The sequence below is a fragment of the Diprion similis genome, chromosome 14 (assembly GCF_021155765.1).
Source record: "Diprion similis isolate iyDipSimi1 chromosome 14, iyDipSimi1.1, whole genome shotgun sequence".
NCBI classification, from domain to species: Eukaryota; Metazoa; Arthropoda; class Insecta; order Hymenoptera; family Diprionidae; genus Diprion; species Diprion similis.
Window position 1 is genome coordinate 10,786,469 of NC_060118.1, and position 19,450 is coordinate 10,805,918.

Here is a 19,450-nt window from a genome sequence, read left to right on the forward strand (position 1 = left end):
AATCTAATCAAATCCGACATCAATTTCACTTCATCGAATGTCAATATCTAACGCTATCTCATCACCAGCTGATGTCAAGTAAATCTAAAACTATGTGACGACAATCTAACACTGTCTGATGTCAATCCAACACTATGTGATGTTAAATTTCTAAATTGACGATTCTAGGCTTCCACTTTCCATCTTCGTTTGGAAACATTAATCGTATTCTCAGCTTTCTTTTTGACTTCCTTGTACCGCGTTGCTAATTAGTCGTCTATCGTTAATTAATACCATGTAAACTCTCATACGTGCCGAATATAATTCTAAGGAGAATTCTAGTTGTGATGGATCGTTTATTCCAGCCGCTGGCACCTGCGGCGAGTTATGACACCCGGTTCCCTCAGTGTATTTTGTCATTTCTGGCTAACCGCGAAATAGCGCGAGACACAGAGCTTCTACTTGTTCTACTGGTGAGAATTCCTATCCTTGCAAAAGTCTAAGAATCAGTCAGTCTATCGTCAAGGAGCACCGAAGCATTAGCTCGAGCTCGCAACTCCAAGATCTTCGGGAAAACTCTCCGCGTAATTTTCCGACTTTTGCGCTTGCGGGGTTTATTTAAAGCTGTGACATTGAACGCTTGGGTGAAAAAGGAACGAGGAAAGGTGCAGGAAAGTTGGAAGGAAGACGAGGAAGAAGAAAAAGAGTAAAAAAATTGTAACAAAAACGAAAAAGAAACAAGAAAAGACTTAAAAAAAAAAAAAAAAAAGGGACAAACGAATCGGGCGAGGGGAACGAGAGAAAAGTAAGGCCGAAAACCAAACGGTTAAATATACTCTGCTAGCTGGGAGGACAAGACGAGACGTCTGTCGACCCGAGACTGAAATACTAATTTTCTATGTCCAGGCTAATGAATTATTATCCGCGATAAATTGTCCGCATGACGCGCCAAAATCCTGAAGTCCGATGTGTGTCTGAAACTTTATCCATTCTCTAAGCGACTTTACAATTCTATCTTCGACGTTTAATTTCACTGTAAACAGACCAGATGGGGTTTTTATCCCGTCAGGAGGCGGAAAAAAAACGATTTTTTAAGGATGTTTCGGTAAGAAACATTTCAAATTATTATTATAAAAGTATATATACATATTGGGGTAACATTGAAGTTCATTCTAATATTTTTTATTTCCAAAAATAAACATTTTTAAAGCTACTATATAGCCGATCTTCGGAAGCACCTGAAGAAAGCTACGGGATTTGAAGAATCATCTGAAATGAAAAAACAAGAAAGACTGAATTAATATGAGGTATTATTTGGTCCTTAATCGAAGGATTAAGCCAAATATTAATTTTTAACAAACCGGTGACTTCACAAAAAGAAATTTTGTTTTTGCATAAAAGTTTTCGTCGTCATTTGTTCATAAAATGGAAAATGTTTATTGGTGAGAAGAAGCCTTCGATCAAGGACTTCAAAGTTTGTTCATAAAGTTCGTGAAAAATGTTTAAAGGTTCAAAAAATCTTGCTTACCGACATTGAGAGCATTGTTTTGAGAAAAACGCGTTCAAAGTTTCAAAAGTACTGCACTTGTTAACGCCATTAGGGTGTCTTTGCGAATGTGCACGTAATTTCAAGAATATTTATTGAATGAAATGAAAAAGGAAAAATCGATTCATGGAAAATCCTGACTGGGTATAAGCTCCAGTGTTTGGTGAAAAAAATGTACGCGCTATGCTCTAAGCTGAATTTTAGTTTTTCCTGTTATCCGTCAACTCGTTTCATTTCCACAGAAGCTGTATGTATAAATACCTGCGACGACCGAAACGTGCTTGCCTCGCGATAAATTCATCATATTGAGTATCGTTAATTAGTTCCGACTAACGACGGTATCTGATTCAGTAATTTGACACAGTGTACCACCAGGCATATAACGAGTCCGGCTGTGGTTGGTTAACTCGCGTGAAAACATATGTGGGAATTGAACTCGAAGGCCAAGTCAACGCCACGCCGCTTTCTACTCTCACTCCCATATATCAGCAGGTTACGTCTGCGGATGAATAATTTTGGCAAAATTTATGGGGATTTGTTGCAAGCTATTATCTATCCCCAGTCTATAACTAGGCTGTTACTTCCACACATCGCGTGTTAAGCATCATTGTGAGGGTTTTAAAAATAATCAACGTCCTTGTTAAAAATTACTTCATAAAAATTTATTTTTATACTACCAAGATTCTAAAAATATCAACATATTCTCACACGTGACGTTTCCGTCGATCCACAATCGTCAGGTGATTTTCCCCGAAGTGAAAATTGGGCATGTTACCAAATCCTTCTTGCACGGATAAGACTTTAAGACTGGCGAGATAGGTGGAAGCGGTTCTGAGCTTTTCTCTTTGATTAATCGAAACTTGCTACATCCGAATCGGCCCCTTTATGGATTGGACTCTGTCCAAATAACCAGGTTCGGACTGCAACGCCATGCATGTTACCACTGCAGACCAAAACAAAAAGGTCTTTGACACATCTGTTGGTGCTCTGCCAAAACCAACCATCAAACCCTGATCCAGGGTGCGAGGTACCAACACTCTTGCTTGGTTCCCCTTTCTCGAAATGCGTCGATGGTAACCACCGATGACGAGGAGGTGCTGGAAGTACATCGTGACTAAAAAATCCCACGAAACTCCGGCCTTCGAAAAATTTGACTTGATCTCGTTTTGGGTCAGTGGAATTCGGGTAATTAGGGTTGAGGACTTGCTAATATTCGTGGCAAATCCTTCGTCCGTTTCTGTTTTCACCTCGTGAACGAAGTGTGCGGTTAGACAATTGACGAGCTTCGATGAGTTTCGATAATTTTTTTGAAACCTGACCAGCTCTTTTTTCCATCCATCTCTGATTAGTAATTGAAAAATTAGAGCCTCATGTGTCTGAGATCGGTGATCACGAATGAGCAGTGGGATCCATAGGACGATCGAGGTGCATTGCCGGGATCATTGGCTGCTCGCAGTCGTTCTCATGTACATCGTGGTTCGCCTTTACTTATCTCCCACCACAAGCCAAGCGTCTAGCTGGTTTCCCCCACCCATCCTCAGTCGGTTTCACAAAGTCCTCATTTATGCTCGCCCAAGCTGGCCGATCGCTAGTTGGAAGCTAACCGCTAACGTGCCGAGTACGACCGCATGAAGTTGAAGTTTTGGTCGCGTTATACATTTTTTCTGAAAACCAAATTTCAACTTTGCCAGAAGTTTTTTGCTCCGATTAGGATCGCGACTGCGACGACATCGTCCGACTTTATCCAATATCTTTAAATCCTACTATAAAAGTAAAAAAGGACTTTTCTTGCAAAGAAGAACGGTTTTACAACGGTTATTCGTCGACGACGAGCACTCAGCTGTGAAGTGAACCCAAAACAAACTCTGTGTGACTTCTGGGTACTACTTGTACTAGGACTTGTTGTTCCATGACAACAGTCGATTCGGTGACACTGACAATAAAGTGAGGAATAGTCGACCCGGCAACGTTTACACAGTAAGGAAACAGACTTACGTGTTTAACCGGTCAAACAAATCGGTGCCCTGTTATTGTTGCTCCTGAAATAGAAGATTGACTGTTATTACCGAAAAGTGTACACGGTTTTTGTGACACGGTGTAGATAAGCGAGGGACTGACTGGTTCTGTCCTATCATTCGAAAGTTCGGGACGGACGGTAGCTGTCAGAAGTTCGTTTACCCATCGGTAGCAGAGTTGGGAGTGATAAGGTTATTGCGTAACTGACATCACCCGATTAACCACCCTCGGTTAGTAACATCAGGGTCGGAAGCAAGCATCGTCCGCTTATCATCGAGCGACGGAATGTCTTCGATGTGTTATTAATGTTTGCTAGAGATTACCGATCAGTCCTTACTTAAGCCGTGATACGTTTTTCATCAAGAATAAGAATCGCTTTGCCTTGTGGTTAAGTCGTCTGCCGCTCTGATGATGACAACAATGTGTATGAAAGAGAACTTTTTTGAAGTACCTATAGAAGAAGAAAAAGAAGAAGAAGGAGTAGAAGGAGATATCTTCATTCACATGTTCGTTCCTACACGTTGATGATAGGACAATCAACCGACGACTGTGTGTACTGAAAAAGAGACAGACATTTTAAAGAAGAGACACGAATGTGCCGCAGGTGTGAAGGCGTTACAATGAGAGGTAAATTTTCTTTTACTACCGATCTCTGGTCCTCATCTCTTCGACGATTTTATCGCAATAATGGAATCGGTATTCGATTGGCGAAATCGACGTGCCCGCGTATCTGGACACATGTAATATCATCCTCTCAGATTCGGAGAGGTGTTTCAGAGGAGTAAACGTGGGACGTAAGGATGGACTGACTAGTTTGAGTCGTAACTCGATATGTCGGGATATTTTACATTATGCAACTCGTCACCTTGATCCGTCACCATAGACGAGATTCAAGGATGCAAGTACCGGTGTCTTGCAAAAGTTCCACCGAGCATGTAATATTGCAGATTTATAATTTATCTGCACGACAAATTTATCGCCCACGAATTGAACAATTGTGTTGTTGTTCTTGTTATTTACAGCCATCGATTCTCTCGCTGTGAATTTTTACTTGTTTGCTTTTTTTTTCTCTCTCCTCTATAATTATCGCGCTTTGCACTTAGTGACTTTTTGCAGATTACACTGTCGCGAATAGATAAACGGCGCCAGTGGTTATTTTGCTAATCTTAATCGCAGTAGCTGGGTTCAAGTGTCACAGTATCGTGGTGAAAATAGCAGACAGTTGCAGACAGAGAAGATTGAGGAGAAAGAGGGGAACGAAAAGCAAAAATAAAATCGGCAGAGTCCATTTGAACTAATGGGAGGACACGTCGAATTTCGCAGTTGTCACTTTTGCGAAAAATAACGATAATGTATATATTGACCTCCGAAACGTGCGCAAATGTTTCATATTTATAGACACGGTATCGGTTTTTTTTTCTCAATCGCTCTCTCTCTCGTTTCTTAACACAACGGCACTCGTTTTCTCACACGGTTAATTGCCAGTCATAAGTCAGGCACGTAATCGAACGCGTATACTATGAATAGTCACCAATTGACCTAGTTGAACCCGGGCGCCCCCCGCGCCACAAGGCCCGATATAAATATATACATATATATATAGTATATATATCTCTGTGCAATATAAATAAGAGACACGATCGTGTACGTATGAACCGTACTCCGTGGATTACGTACTTGAACGTCTGGCACTGAATTATACTTTTGGATCAAAGAAACGAGATTTATTTATGATAGTTTCCTCATCTTCTTCTTCTTCTTCTTTTGCTGTTTCTTCATCTTCTTCATAATTCTCTTCGATTTAAGTTCGAGAGGAAGGAAATAACACGTCAAATCATTTCGTATACGTCGATTCGACTACCGTCGGATATATCTATGTATTAAGAAACACAACGTTCGATTCGTCACGTAGACCAGTAGATGGTGATAAAAACCGTTGATTTGATAGTGTGAGAAATGTTTTATTTAACCTTCTCCAACACCGCGGGTGTAGGAGACAAATAGTCGTTAATATTATGCGGGGTAATTACATTAAAGTGTTTCATTCCGAGCGTAAAACGACGAACCGCTCTTACATCCTGGCAATGGAAAATAGCCGAAAATTGAATGTCTGGTGTTTTGTAGTTTCAAGAACAAACCTACCAGATACGAAGTACCGCTGATGTTTTAATACATTCAAAAAATAGTAAAACGCTCAGGCTTCATCCATGCTCGATCTTTCGATGATTTCTCGATCCCTTATCAGGTTTTTCCCGGGGCACACTCGAGCTCTCCAACTGTATAACGGTGCTAATTGATTCGTTGAACGGACGTGAGACTAGAAAATAAACCAGTACCTGAAACCCCAATTAGAATCATCCTCTGTAGGTAAGGCACGAGCCTTGTTCCAGGAGATTGCGAAGGCGCAGAGTTATTACTTACGGCTAATTATCGTGGTCGTTGTCCGTCCTCACAATGAGCTGGTAGTATGAGGAAGGTAAAAAAATTAGCGCTAAGTGGGCAGGAACAACGGGGAATCGGACTCCTCGTTCCGATACGGCTCGGGTCATGACTGATCGCGCACCAAGATCATAGATCAAGATCTGGATCACAAGATCTGGGTCGGCACAGGGCTGCACTACTAGGCGGGTTGCGCAAGTCGACCAACACAAAAGACAGACTACGTTCGTTGGGTCGCACAGCCTGTCTAGGACTGCCCGAGCGATCGCATCCGTAATCGGAGATGACGGTGTTCCTGACGTTTTTCAAACCCCACGTTCGTACATCGTGATCCTCGCACTGTCGGACTGTCCACAATGGACGATCTGTGCCGTACTCTCTATGAATCAAAACCAAATTGCTCGGAGACTAAAGGAACACTTGTCTTCTTGTCATTGTTACAGATTACCAGTTTCCGATCGAGGTTTCTGGAGTAGCCAAGGACCATCCTTTCCTCGATGCCGATTCTCTGCAGAGTCTCTTCAGGAGGTTGCACGCCTTGAATCGCTGCGCCAACATGAAGCTCGACACTCATCATTCGCACCACCATCATCACACCACCAGCCACAGTAAACCGGTGAGTTAAGAAATCGGTTATTCATTTAGCGACGTTGTCTATGACGGGAAAACCCTGAATTCATTTCTCCACGCCACTCGTCGACTTCCAATGACCATTCTAATCCTCGACTTACGCTGCCAAAACCGTACTTTTACTTATCATTTCTCAAACTCGACTTGATATTCGTTCAAAACTACGTGAGTCACTGTTTACACGGTCCCGGCGCTTGGGACTGCGACATTAAAAATGGTCGTACGGAACCTTTGACAAGAGTTGAGGAAGCACCAGGTCACGGTCAGAGTTCAGGTGACTTCCGATATCCATTTCAAGTCCCCAAATATTATCCTCAGGCCAACTTGCATGTTGCCGTATCTTTGTAACGCTTAATGCGCACTTCCTCTGGCGTTGTTGAAATTTTCTCTTATCCGAAAAAGGAACCTTCTACGCGGTGTTTAAAATATTCTCCTGAAAAGAACTTGAGGTATGCGATCTTCCGATGGGATGGGGTCCTAAATACACCTAAAAAAGAAGAAAAAAAAAAAAAATGTTTGAATACCGGAGACGGTGGAAATGCTTCTTAGAAGTTATTCCCGAGGTTGGCAAGGCCGTTCGAAGTGGCCCTGCAGACTAATCGCGACTGGATTCCCTAGATCCGTACTCTTAGATTAACATGAATGGTGAAGAGTGGCGAGTGCTCGAGGGTTTCTCGCCTCTTCCGAGGACGGTGAAGAAGAGCGACGCTGTTTTACATACGCCTATTATTATCGCCATCATCCTCCTCGCCTTTTTGAGGCACGACTTGCTGCACTCGGCGTACCTCCACATCTACTACCTGCGCAGCCACTTGGTATGCAATCGAGTCGAGGGTCTTATGACACGTTTGAAAACATGGTCATTGTTATGCACACGGTGAAAGCACACACCGCGCAGCTCAACGTACGTTGCGGGCTATTCTTATTACGGGGATCAGCTTCGAGAGGGATCGTCGTCAACGACGATGCAGTTCCCGTCGCTTTGAATACCAATCAAACATCATCACGTGATCGGGGTTGCTCAGGGTTGATTACGGCCACTTGTTGCTTGTGTGCTGGAGGGCACTCGCGTCGCGTCGTCCTCTGTCATCATGGCGTTGATAAAACGGAATCATTCCACATCCAGAAACGCATCAACTTACGGTTCACCATGATGATGATGATGATGACTCGATCATCGCCTGGTACGACACCAACATCTGTATGCCTTACGGCGATAATTTGGAATTACTGGGAATCATTTGGGCTCGGATCGAAAACCGGTGATTGCAATTCGGGGGAACCTTTCGACTTAACTTTCATCACCATAAATGGTTTTCACGTATGTTTCGAGCTAAAATACATTACGTGTTCCTCAATTTTGTACCATTCGGTCGTACGTGCAGGTGTGATCGGTTTCCTTTTACGTTACATCTGTAATAGAGCTCCGTCATCACGGAAGCGAGGCGATGATCTTCGAAAATCATTCGTTATACCTGCCTCTCTACACTGTCGATACTTATTCTACACGTATATCACTTATATTTTCTGCATGCCAGCAGCCGTTGCAGTCGCCTCCGGCTATTCTATGAAATTGTCAGTTACGCGGTAGTCGCGAATGAAATAAGCATAAATCCTCGCTTGTCGGACATTCTATCAAGATTTTTCACCCACTTTATTTTCAATGGAAAATAAATATATACAAGTCAGTAAAATTACGAAAATGATCCTTCTTCCTCGTATTATTTATTTTCTAACCACAATTCTCGATCCTCTGAAGATCCCCGCAGATCTCTTTACTCGTGGTTAAAACGAGCCAGCTTCAGGATCCAAGGCTAGATGCAGTCTCACTTTTTTTCAGTCCATTCGTCACGCCCAGCACTGCGGCTCTTTCGCGTCAAACCTTCCCAGTAATTACGCATCTCTCTCTCTCTCTCTCTCTCTTCACGTATACGTTTTACGTGTACGTGTATAGTTTGTACGTAGCAGGTATGCGTAAACACCGAACAGGTTGAAGCCTTGTGTGACAAGAGCGGCAGACAGCGCGGCTCGGCGTGCAGCAGCACCTGTATTTTGCTCGGTTTAAGCCGCGCTTACGACTTGAATAGTTTTCGATCGAAGATCAATCAAGAATCGATCAGATCATTCTTGTCAAAACCATTAGGAAAGCCTACAGGCTGGCGTGATGAAGATTTGAAATTTAAAACTCAAATTATCAATTTCGAGTACAGCAACACTAGCTATTGTCTTTTTCTCTTTTCGTATAAAAATTGTGGAAGATTAATTTCAAAACAAAAATTATCAGCTATCGTTATATTATTCACAATTCGAAGGGTACTTGTCAAAAAAAATTTCGAAGATCTTCGGGGGATAAATGTATTATTAAATTTTATTTTTACACGATAATTTTCGCTCGGTTTTATTATACATAATATATATAAATATGTATAAATACTTGCGAGCGGCAAAACGGTGCGAGGTTGTGGAAAAGTTGGCCGCGTTGACTAGTGTGGCGAATTGATTTGTTTCGCGCAATCTAGCGAGGCGTGGGCAGAAACTGTAAGTAGATTTGAAACCTGAGCAACGGCCATCAGAGATTTGCGGTTTTTCCGGCGTTTGAAATAATGAAATAACAACGGACCGGATCTTTTTAACGTGATTATTAATAACGTGATGATTTTTACAATACCGCAGTACAGTGCTCGGCTTTGATATATAGCGCAAATCGACTTGAACTCAACGGAGGAATCATACCTGCATTCTATCTATCTCTTGCTGCCGTTACTGATGGCGGTGGTGCACAGGTTAACAGGTTCCCTACTAGGGGAAAAAGTTGGTTAATATTGTAAGCGGTAATACCGGTATCTCGGAATGTTGAATGTATGCTGCAGTTCACGTCCCGCCTGCGGAAAAACCGTCTCTGAAAGACAGAAAAAACGTAAAAAAGAAAAACCAAAAGTTGAATGTCGTTAATATGTAGCTAAATTTTTTTACTATTATCAATGATCGATAATTCATAAAAATCAGACGAGAATTAGAAGAAGAAAAAAGTCAATGTTGACCCGGCGAATCCGTGTTAAACGCGAAATTATACGTCTAAAACAAAAAAAAAAAAAAAAAAAAAAAAAGTAAAGAGAAAAGAAACACATCACGGAAATGGTGGATTTTTCTTATATTTATCAATTCACCGCTCTCAGGCAATTATTTTATATTATAAATTATACCTACACTCGGATCGCGCAAAGTAAGCGGTGTCCTGCGGTTCAGCCGGTTTTAAAATCGCAGGAAACGCACGCGCGGATCTCGTTAACGATCGGGTCTCGGTAGATTTCTCGATTTCGAATCGAGCCACCGCCGCCGCCGCCGCCGCAGCTTTTATACTTATTGCTTGTATTCTTTCGACGGCGGTTCTTTTTGCGTTCACTTTATTCCCCCTTTTTCTTCTTTATTTCCCTTTCTTTTTTTTTTTTTTTTTTTTTTCTTATTCTTCTTCTTTTTCCTTCGATCGAACGCCGTGTGCCAAGCAGTCTGGCGAGTCCGGTATTCAATATCTCGTCATCGTCTTGCCGGTCGGTAGCGCTGCAGTTTTCTCCATGTATGCACCACGTCCATGTATATATACCTGCATGTGCATGTGCATTTATGATCTTGTGCAGTCAGCTAGTTAGATCCGAGTACTCGCAAAGTTACAACGCGGATGCCGACGATACCGCGTATATCGCACCTCTCTCGTCTTATATATATTTATTTAACATCCTACCGGTCATAAAGACCGCCTTTTCCCGATCTCTATAAGATTTCACTCGTGTATCTCTCCCGACATCACGTGTCCAGTATCCTCTTCTATACAGACCCAATTCGACGATTCTCGCACCTTTTAATACTTATATTAAATATTTTTACACAATAATACTTATTCATCCACATTTGTTATCTGCATTTTTGTCCGTTGCAACGATTTTTTACACCGATCGTATACGTTAGGGTGGCACATTTTTTAACTTTTTTTTATTTTTTTTATTTTTCATTAAGATGTTATTCGAAAAATTTGTCACAAATGTCGGAAAAAAAAAAAAAAAAAACTACTGTAAAACCTGGAGGAGGTAGGAAAATTTTTCCTGTTATCTTTTCATTCCTATTCATTCTTCCGATTACGCGTAACTCGTAAACTCGATACGAAATCTTAACAAATATTTTATACTTTTCGGAGTATCTATACAGTAATGCAATAATATCAGTAAATTGGAATAGAGTAAAAATTGCTTCGAATTGAAGAAAAAAAACTGATCATCATCGAAAGAATTGATTTCCTGCTCCTGGTACATTGTACTTGCATTTTTCGATGCGCATCAATCGGTTGAATGACGAAGGCTCGAACAAATCGTTAGAATGATTATAAGAGAATCCGATGCATAGGCGGTATATGAACAGGGGACTGGTTATAACGGTACCGGTTAGAAATGCATCTGCGACTAGAGTAATCTCATTCCATGGCTAATAAGTGGTTATCTAACGTCGCTGCTTCGCCCAGAGCATGTAACAACTCGACGACAAGTACACACAAGTACAGTGTGGAGTAAGACTTCCGTCGTACACGATCATTGCCTCGAGATGAAGCACATCCAACGAATCTCAAGGATCGTCCCCGCGGGTTGGTTGCGGCTGTGTGAATTCGAAAATTGCAACGTGGACACCACGATGATAAAGTAGACCAAAGATGAAAAAAAAAAAAAAAAAGAAACCAACACAAACCATCATCGACCGAATCGTGGGTGCAATATGGATTACGTAAGACTTCTTCCTAACGAGGCGAGGAGAGAACTGTTGCTGATGGACGTGTGTGGGTCGTCACGGTTAAAAGGTCTGTTTACAGGCGAAACCATGGGGGAACTGTAATTACGCCGATGAGAAAATGGAGTCGGGGTTGAGGTTTAGGATGTACTCAACCCGCATCATTTGTCGGTGCATGGGGGCTGAATTTGTTCGAAAATAGGCTTCTTTCTAAAGGGAAATAAAGATCGACGCTCTGCAAGTCGCCGGATGTTAAACGTTCGTGTGAATTTCAATTCATACAGTTATTGGTGAAAAATTTTTCACCCAAATTCTTCAAATTTTCTTGTTATTTCATCATTCAATCAGTTTCTTTTGCTGGAAATTATTGTTTAAATAGCTATAATAAAAAAAGGAATATTCATTTCGTACTTGGTACTAGTTTTTTTTTTTTTTTTTTTACAACGAATAACTAGAAACTGTTACATAAGAATTCTACAGTGAACAAAATCAGAGAAATTTTCCTCTTTCTATATATTTTTATGGGAATGTGACGGAGTGTGTATAGGATTTTTTTTTTACTCATGAATAACTAAAAATACGGCATGCAGTAGTTGTGTGTAAGTGGAGGAGGAGGAGGAGGCTTAAAAGATCGCGTTGGTCCCGTTGCGAAGAGCTGCGAACGAAACTCGTAGTGAAATTAAAAAATGATAGGAAAAAAGCGAAGAGAGAAGAACGAAGTGAAAAAAGAAAAAAAAAAACGACGACGACCAATTCCCTCAGAGGTTAGTGCGCTGCCTAAATTGGTCCACATCGAGCTATTAACCCTCAAGCTCGAGTGACTCGAGTTTCTTTTGCATCCGCCGGTAATTGAGGGAACTGTACTATGCAGTGTACAACCGAAGCGGTGTGAAAATAGGAAAAATGATGCTTTTTCATTAGCCGGTTTGTTATTCTGAGGCGAAAAAACTCGCGTGTGTTTGTTGATCTTACTTTTACCGTTTACCAAATGAAAAAGAAACGTAATTTCTTATTGTTAGTAAATTTATGGGGCTTAAAGATGCGGTAATCAAGTACATCAAAATGTACCGGAAGTTTAATTGTCTCAACTTGGACCATAGATTAAACCTCGAGATCGAAGATATGACGGAAGTTAAATACAGGAATTATTCCTTCGTAATATAGACTTCTGTAAAAAATTGCTAGAACGTAAAAAAATCATTTCGCAAACATTTTAACAGAAATTTAGTTACTGCTTAGGCTCAGGTTACGACGTGGCGGTAAAAAAAACGTCATTCAGCGAGTTCAATGCTTCTATATTCGTTCAATCTACAAACCCATCACAACTCAGTTGCTCACCTATCCATTATTTGTATCCTGGATCGTGATCAATGAATTACATCAGGGTGCGGGCTGGATGCAGTTGGTCACTCGTTAATGATAATTGTACCACGCGGTAGTACGAAGCTGTTGTTCGTTCGAGTCGAACGAGCGGAAGTGACGTCAGTCGGTCACCGGGAGCGTTCTTTTGTTCGACATGCTGCGTATATATCGAAAATCGTGAGTTAAAAAACCCTGTCTTTCAAATCAGAAAAAAAAGGGGACGCGGTAAAGGATAATAAAGCAAATGAAAATCCTTAGCATCGGAAAAGGACAGACTACGTCATCGTTGTGAAATCCAAAGACCGTGAACGACCGTTGGATGCCCATCCACGTGGGCTCGAAATAGACGGTGGTGTTTGGTATAAGGGCCACACACGAACGAATAAATTGTCAAAAAAGATTGACCTGGAAAAAGCATCGAAAATGGTTAACCCGTGACGTAGGCACGCCGCGAGGCGTGAGTTGCCAGTTCTTTTTCGGTACGGATTTTCGAAACCTCGTGCGTTGCGGGTTTAAATCGGTCGTCAACCGAAAGAAACCGAACGACCGACGACGTTGGTTACGCGTTAAGTAATCGTTGCTGAAGACCGCCGCAACTGACACCCTAAACGCGATAATTTTAAGATAAGCTATTAATAGGAGGGTCGAGGTCTATTTTTGCGGGCCCAAGCTACTCCCTCGATCGCTGCATCTCGGACTTGTTCTTCTTCTTCTTCTTCTTCTTCTTCTTCTTCTTCTTCTTCTTCTTCTTCTTACTCTTCTTTGCCAGGTTTCTCTTTATCGCGTGAAGTCTCAATGGTGCAACTCATTGCCACCCGCTGCTGCTGCTACTGCTTCTGCTGCTGCTGTTGCACTGATGCAGTTTCCGCCAACGAGGACTATATTTAAACGCCCTACTTTCCTCCTCTCTTCTCCACTCTTTTCTCATCGCTTCTTATTCACCGATTCGTTCACTTGTTCTTGACAGTCGATTTCTTTTCGTAAACTGCCAATTTCGAACCCTTTCCTCTTAAGATGATCGCCCACCTCCGACTCCATTCCCCAGGAAACCGTTCTGATCTCCATTGTGTACTTGAAGGTTTCGATTCAGGACGTTCAACGACCTGGAAACATCGAAGAGTCTCGATAGAATACTAATAAACTGTCAGGCCATGTGTTTCAGTCCATTGTAAAACAACGGTATAAACTTGTAACTCAAAGCACACTTTGATACGAGTATCAGTTCCAACCAATGTGTGTAAACAACGCTGTTCCCACTCCCATTGATTACATGTTCAATATGTTGATAAAATTTGTAATATCCAATTGAGATAGTAAAGAGGTATGTAGCATAGAATAGCTATTTATGTAGCATGCCCGTAAACCGCCTGTTTTTTTGGCAAGGATAAAGATTTCAGGACGAGCTGAAGGCGAGCCGGAAGCGAGCTGGAAGCGAGTACTGAAATTATCCGAGCCAAAAAACGGTTTACGGGCATGCCACGTACAATATTTTTTACGTTATGGGCATTGAAAAGCAAAACGAAGAGTGAGGTTATGTCGCGATCTGTTCGACGAAGCTACTTTATTCGGCAGTTTGAGATGCGCACTTTGAACTGCGCATCAAAACTGCGGAATAAAGACTTTATTCCGCAACTTTGTTCGCTGCCGTATAAAGCGTCACTTTACGGAACGAAAACTGTAACAAAAAGTGGACTTTCCAATGCCCATGGCGTAGAAAGTCATTTTCGCCTCTAAAAGTAATGAAATATATTGCTACTTATAAAAACCCATTGATGTCAAATGCGCCAACTTTTGTTACTGCAACTTTATGATATTATATGTAACATAAGGACTGATGGTCGTATCTTCTTCTCTTTCCGGCATCAAGAAGTCCTGCGAAGATAGTCGGTGTTAATTAATCCTCAGTAGTACCAAGCAACTTACATACTACACAGGCACAGAATTTCTCAAGTGGCGCCATTGCGTACGATGATAATTAAACAGTTTGAAAGATACACGTCATGTTCTACCACGTATTGCGCGTTCTAATTGGTACGAAAAGCACAAGTCGTTAAAGTTTGGGGTTTGGTAGCGATTAGGGACCAGCTGTGACCCGCCTCGTTTGCCCTCGCGTTTACTCCACCAACCCTTTCCCCTTCCAACTTTTTCTGTAAACACCATGACGTCACTGGAGTGGGAGAATCGGTCACGGGTTTGTAAACTAAAGCACACACGCGCAATCTACCACAACACGGTGAGTCACAGCGATAGTCTGTTGACCGTTACGAATTATTTGGCCAAATCATCGTTGGCCATTTAATGTTTGCATACTCAAGAACGCCAAAACAACTCTCTTTCTATCCGCTGTTCACAGGGTGGCGAAGACTCGGACGAGGACAACCAGTGCGCCTTGAGCGAGAATTGGACCTTCGAAAAGAAGACGAGACGGTGGTCAAGGGTTGGTGATGTAACTCAGGCCAACGTTGACAAGCTCCAGGCAATTGTCGACGAGAACGCGAGGCCAGAAGACGACGACGACTCTCTCGAGGATCGGTTAGAGGCCGAAGAAGCCGAGGATACGATGTTGGACACCCTCAAGTACGGCAGTCTTCCACCGGGTCCGGTTCCTGACGAGCTGGGACCCCGATTCAGGCGGACGGGATCCGAACGGCTCAAGGACAGTGCCAAGGCCTTCCTACGCAGGGTCGAGTCCCTCAAGTCGAGGAGGCGGAAGCGGCAGAACCGCGACGGCGTCGTGATCAGCGGTCCTCAGGTCCTCGACGTCATATCCATGCAGCAGAAGATGAAGGACCTCAACTGCGTCGACGTTTCCCCTACCGGCCCGGCCCCGATGTCCTTCAACGACCTTGTGCCCCCGTCACCCCTTCACCTTCCACCGTCACCGCTGACTCTCCCGTCGTCACCTTTCCATCTCCCAGCTTCGCCACTTGCCAGCAACCCCAGTCCATTCGGTGACGACTCTTCGAGCTACTGTTCCGACGGTTCCCAAGGTGGTGGTCCCGTACCAACGCCCACCAGGACGAAGCTGAACAGGCCCCGTCGGTTCCTACACCGTGGGACCCGGGAGGACCAAGGCGCACTTAGTGACTCGGAGTGCCAGCCGACCAGCTGGAGACACAGGTACTTCAAGGACGCCAACAGCAATCACACCAAGGTGCTGGAATACGTCTCGACCCAGCCCCAGTCGCCGAAGGATCAAACACTGGTCGGCAACAGAGGGGGGAGTCTGAATCTGGGCAAAGAGTCGCAGAGGTACAGGGACAAGTTCAACCAAAGTCAGGAGGAGAAGACAGCCTTGACTACGACCGGTAAACGCGATGAGAGGTTGTACAAAAGCTTTAGACGCGGCAGGGAGGATTTGTATCGGGAAGAAGCGCCTTTGGCGAAGGACGTTACTGTCTACAGAGAGAAGTCGAGGTCCAGGAGCTCAGAGCTTGCTGGAAGCCAGGAGAGCAGCTCGACGGTTGCCAGCAGGGATTCAGACCAGGAAGAGGAGTCCCCGAGACACAAGGGGACCGTTGTAAGGTGGCACAGCTTTCAGAGGGGATCTCTGTACCCTGAGCCCCTCGATCCTCTCTGCTCTCGTGCCATGGCCTCCATGTCCTGCGGGCAGCTGTTGGTCCTCAGAAAGCTGGCGCTCCTCAAGCTCACCGCCTGCATGGAACGCTACTGTCCTACTCATCGGACCGGGTGGAATTGGGAGCTTCCAAAGTTCATACGGAAAATCAAGACCCCAGACTACAAAGACAAGACTGTATTCGGTGTTCCGCTGCTACTGTCACTTCAACGCACCGGTCAGGCGCTTCCAAAGTGCATTCAGATCGCCCTGAGGTGGCTCAGGGCCAATGCTCTTGACCAGATTGGGATATTCCGAAAAAGTGGACTCAGGTCCAGGATCCAGACGCTCAAAGTTATGACCGAGACACAGGGTGACAGCATCAACTTCGACGGGCAACAAGCTTTCGATGTTGCCGATCTTGTCAAGCAGTACTTCAGGGAACTGCCCGAGTCGCTGCTAACGAATAAGCTGTCCGAAACTTTCATCGCCATATTTCAACGTGAGTTTTCATTCAACGCTGATGACGATGATGGCTTGTTTCACCTCTCTCACCTCTGACATTCTTCTTTTATCGTTATTTCCAGATGTTCCGGCGGAGATCAGACCGGACGCTGTTCAATGCGTACTTCTACTTCTTCCCGATGAACATCGGGAGGCACTTGAGGCGCTTCTTGACTTCTTGAACCACGTGGCGAACAACTCGCCTTTTAATCAGATGACCGCCTCGAACTTGGCCGTTTGTCTGGCCCCCAGTTTGTTTCACTTCAATCACACTATGACCAACGTTTCTAACAGGTCTAACAGCGTTTCTCCGAGGCGAAGGAAAACCGTCGGTATACCCGATCAGAGAGAATTGTCCGAGAACAAAGCGGCGAACGACTGTCTTCTGTACTTGATTAAGACACATCGTGAACTATTCATGGTAAGTGAAATATGTTTTGTCGATAGTTTTTTACTCGGCGATATTTAATAATAACTCCTTACGCTATCGGAACGGTGACTAATCAGACAATATTCTTTTTTCGCAATGCTCAGGTTTCTTCAGACATGCTTACTCAGTGTCGTTTCAATTACATGGAAGAGAGTGTGCCCGTCGGTTTAGAGGAACTCGGTTCAGAATTCAAACAGGACTGGAGAGGCTATCTTTACGCTTGTACAACCGCACTGCTGAAGGAGGCTCGCGAAAAGTGAGTAGTAGTAGTTTTGAGCTTAGGTAGTTTCGTTCTATTCCAAGAGACTGACTGTACTCGAGGTCGATGCTCCAAGATTCGATCAACGATTGTGTCTCACAACTCTTGGAAATAAAAGTTGTCTCCGGATTTTGACGAACTTTCTCTTTTACAAATGAACAGAAGCCGAGGTTGGGTCAGCATAAACAATCCAGCTGATCCGGGCGTCGAGGTTGCTTACAAAAAAGTCGGAGACGGACACCCTCTCCGATTGTGGCGAGCTTCGACGGAAGTCGAGGCGCCTCCAAACGAGTTGCTGCACCGCGTTCTGAGGGAAAGACACATTTGGGATCCTCAACTCCTGAAGTACAGACTGGTCAACAAACTTGACGCTAATGTCGAGGTCTTTCAGTACGCCACTGGCAACATGAGCCCACTTCCGGCCAGGGATTACTGCGTTTTAAGGTAAAACATGACTCCGCTGTTACGAGAGACCCGAAACTTGTAGTTTACCGGTTCTAACCATCCACTTCGCCCCTTAGATCCTGGCGAAATGACTTGCCGAAGGGCGCTTGCGTCATCGTTGAAACTTCCGTCGAGCATCCGGAAGCACCGGTAATGCTCGGCGGTACGCGAGGAATCGTTTTGGCATCGCGTTACCTGATCGAGCCATGTGGCAGTGGGAAATCGAGGATAATGCACCTTTCGAGAGTGGACACAAAGTGAGTAGAAATTCGAGAGATATTCCGCGTTTTACGTTCTAGCTACTTAACAGTTTCCCCTAATTTGCTTCTTCTTCTGCTGCTTAAAGGGGACGGACACCCGATTGGTACAACAAAAGCTACGGTCACATATGTGCCCTGCATCTCAGCAAGATTCGCAACTCGTTCAAGCACACAACCGACGGGCCCGAAAGTAAGGTCTGAGAAAAGGCCACCGTGCAACAACGGGGAACGTTGTTGCATGGCGGTTCGTCTGGTCAACAAAATGACCGAAGAATCCTGATGGATCTACGGAGGGTTGAGCCGGCCATTGACGAGGAACAGTGAGGAAAGTTCAATGATGGATCGGTCACCCTTTTTATCCAGACGGGAAAGTGTCACGTGGATGAATGAATCTTCCGTGCCGTAACAAGTCAAAACGTATGTGCTAATTTTTTTTTAATTGAATCTGAATCTTTTATTTCGTAAGTTTTAAGAAAATGGCAATCTCGTTGGATTGATCTGCGAAAATTTTTTTTTTCAATAAATAATCAAATTTTTCAACGGGGTAATTTTAACGAGCAGATTTTTTAGACGCTTTTTACAAGTGGTGCAAATACTCGAATGAAAGATATTCTTTCCGGTTAGTAGAAACGGTAAACAAGAAGAAAGCTAAAAGAAAACCGAAGGGATACTGGGCAGAGATAATAATTGTTAAGTTGTAAATATTATGTGTGATGGGGAGAAGAATAAGAAAAAAGAAAAAAAAAAAAAAAAAAAAAAAAAAAATACACTTCGTACAAGATATTATATATTATTATATAATCTGAATGTTATAAATGAAGGAATATAAAATTTCAATATTGAAATATCATCAAGTTTTATTGTTACAATATAAAAAGTAACAATTATTGATAATAACAGTGAATATATTAGGCGATATATAATACATTGTGAAAGAGTTATATATATATATAATATATATATATATACACACATATATATTAAATATCACTCTAAAGAGTTTTATACATGAATATAAATATAAATGAGAATATATATATAAATACATAAATAAATATATATATATTTTTTTTGGACCAAATGCCATTTTTAACTATATATGTATACACACATACACACAAATAACAAAGTATACAAATCACATGACGCACGCAAGTATACGCAAGTAATATGTGGAAAACAAAGTAAACTATGCATCCATATATACGCACGCATACAGATGCACAAATTACTATATACCTGTAATACACGTTGA

General features: G+C 42.9%; 1 protein-coding gene across 3 annotated transcripts in view; it reads left to right on the forward strand.

The window, feature by feature from the left end:
- LOC124414529 overlaps window positions 1-18,635 on the forward strand; it is a 132,420-nt gene extending 113,785 nt beyond the window's left edge. For all 3 annotated transcript variants that reach the window (XM_046895491.1, XM_046895489.1, XM_046895490.1), the window contains 7 exons: window positions 6,424-6,596; window positions 15,096-16,800; window positions 16,886-17,223; window positions 17,337-17,488; window positions 17,654-17,935; window positions 18,013-18,192; window positions 18,282-18,635. In XM_046895491.1, coding sequence (XP_046751447.1) covers window positions 6,424-6,596; window positions 15,096-16,800; window positions 16,886-17,223; window positions 17,337-17,488; window positions 17,654-17,935; window positions 18,013-18,192; window positions 18,282-18,396 — 2,945 coding nt within the window. In that variant the 3' untranslated portion in view covers window positions 18,397-18,635. The remainder of the gene's footprint in view (window positions 1-6,423; window positions 6,597-15,095; window positions 16,801-16,885; window positions 17,224-17,336; window positions 17,489-17,653; window positions 17,936-18,012; window positions 18,193-18,281) is intronic.
- Window positions 18,636-19,450: the final 815 nt, after the last annotated feature.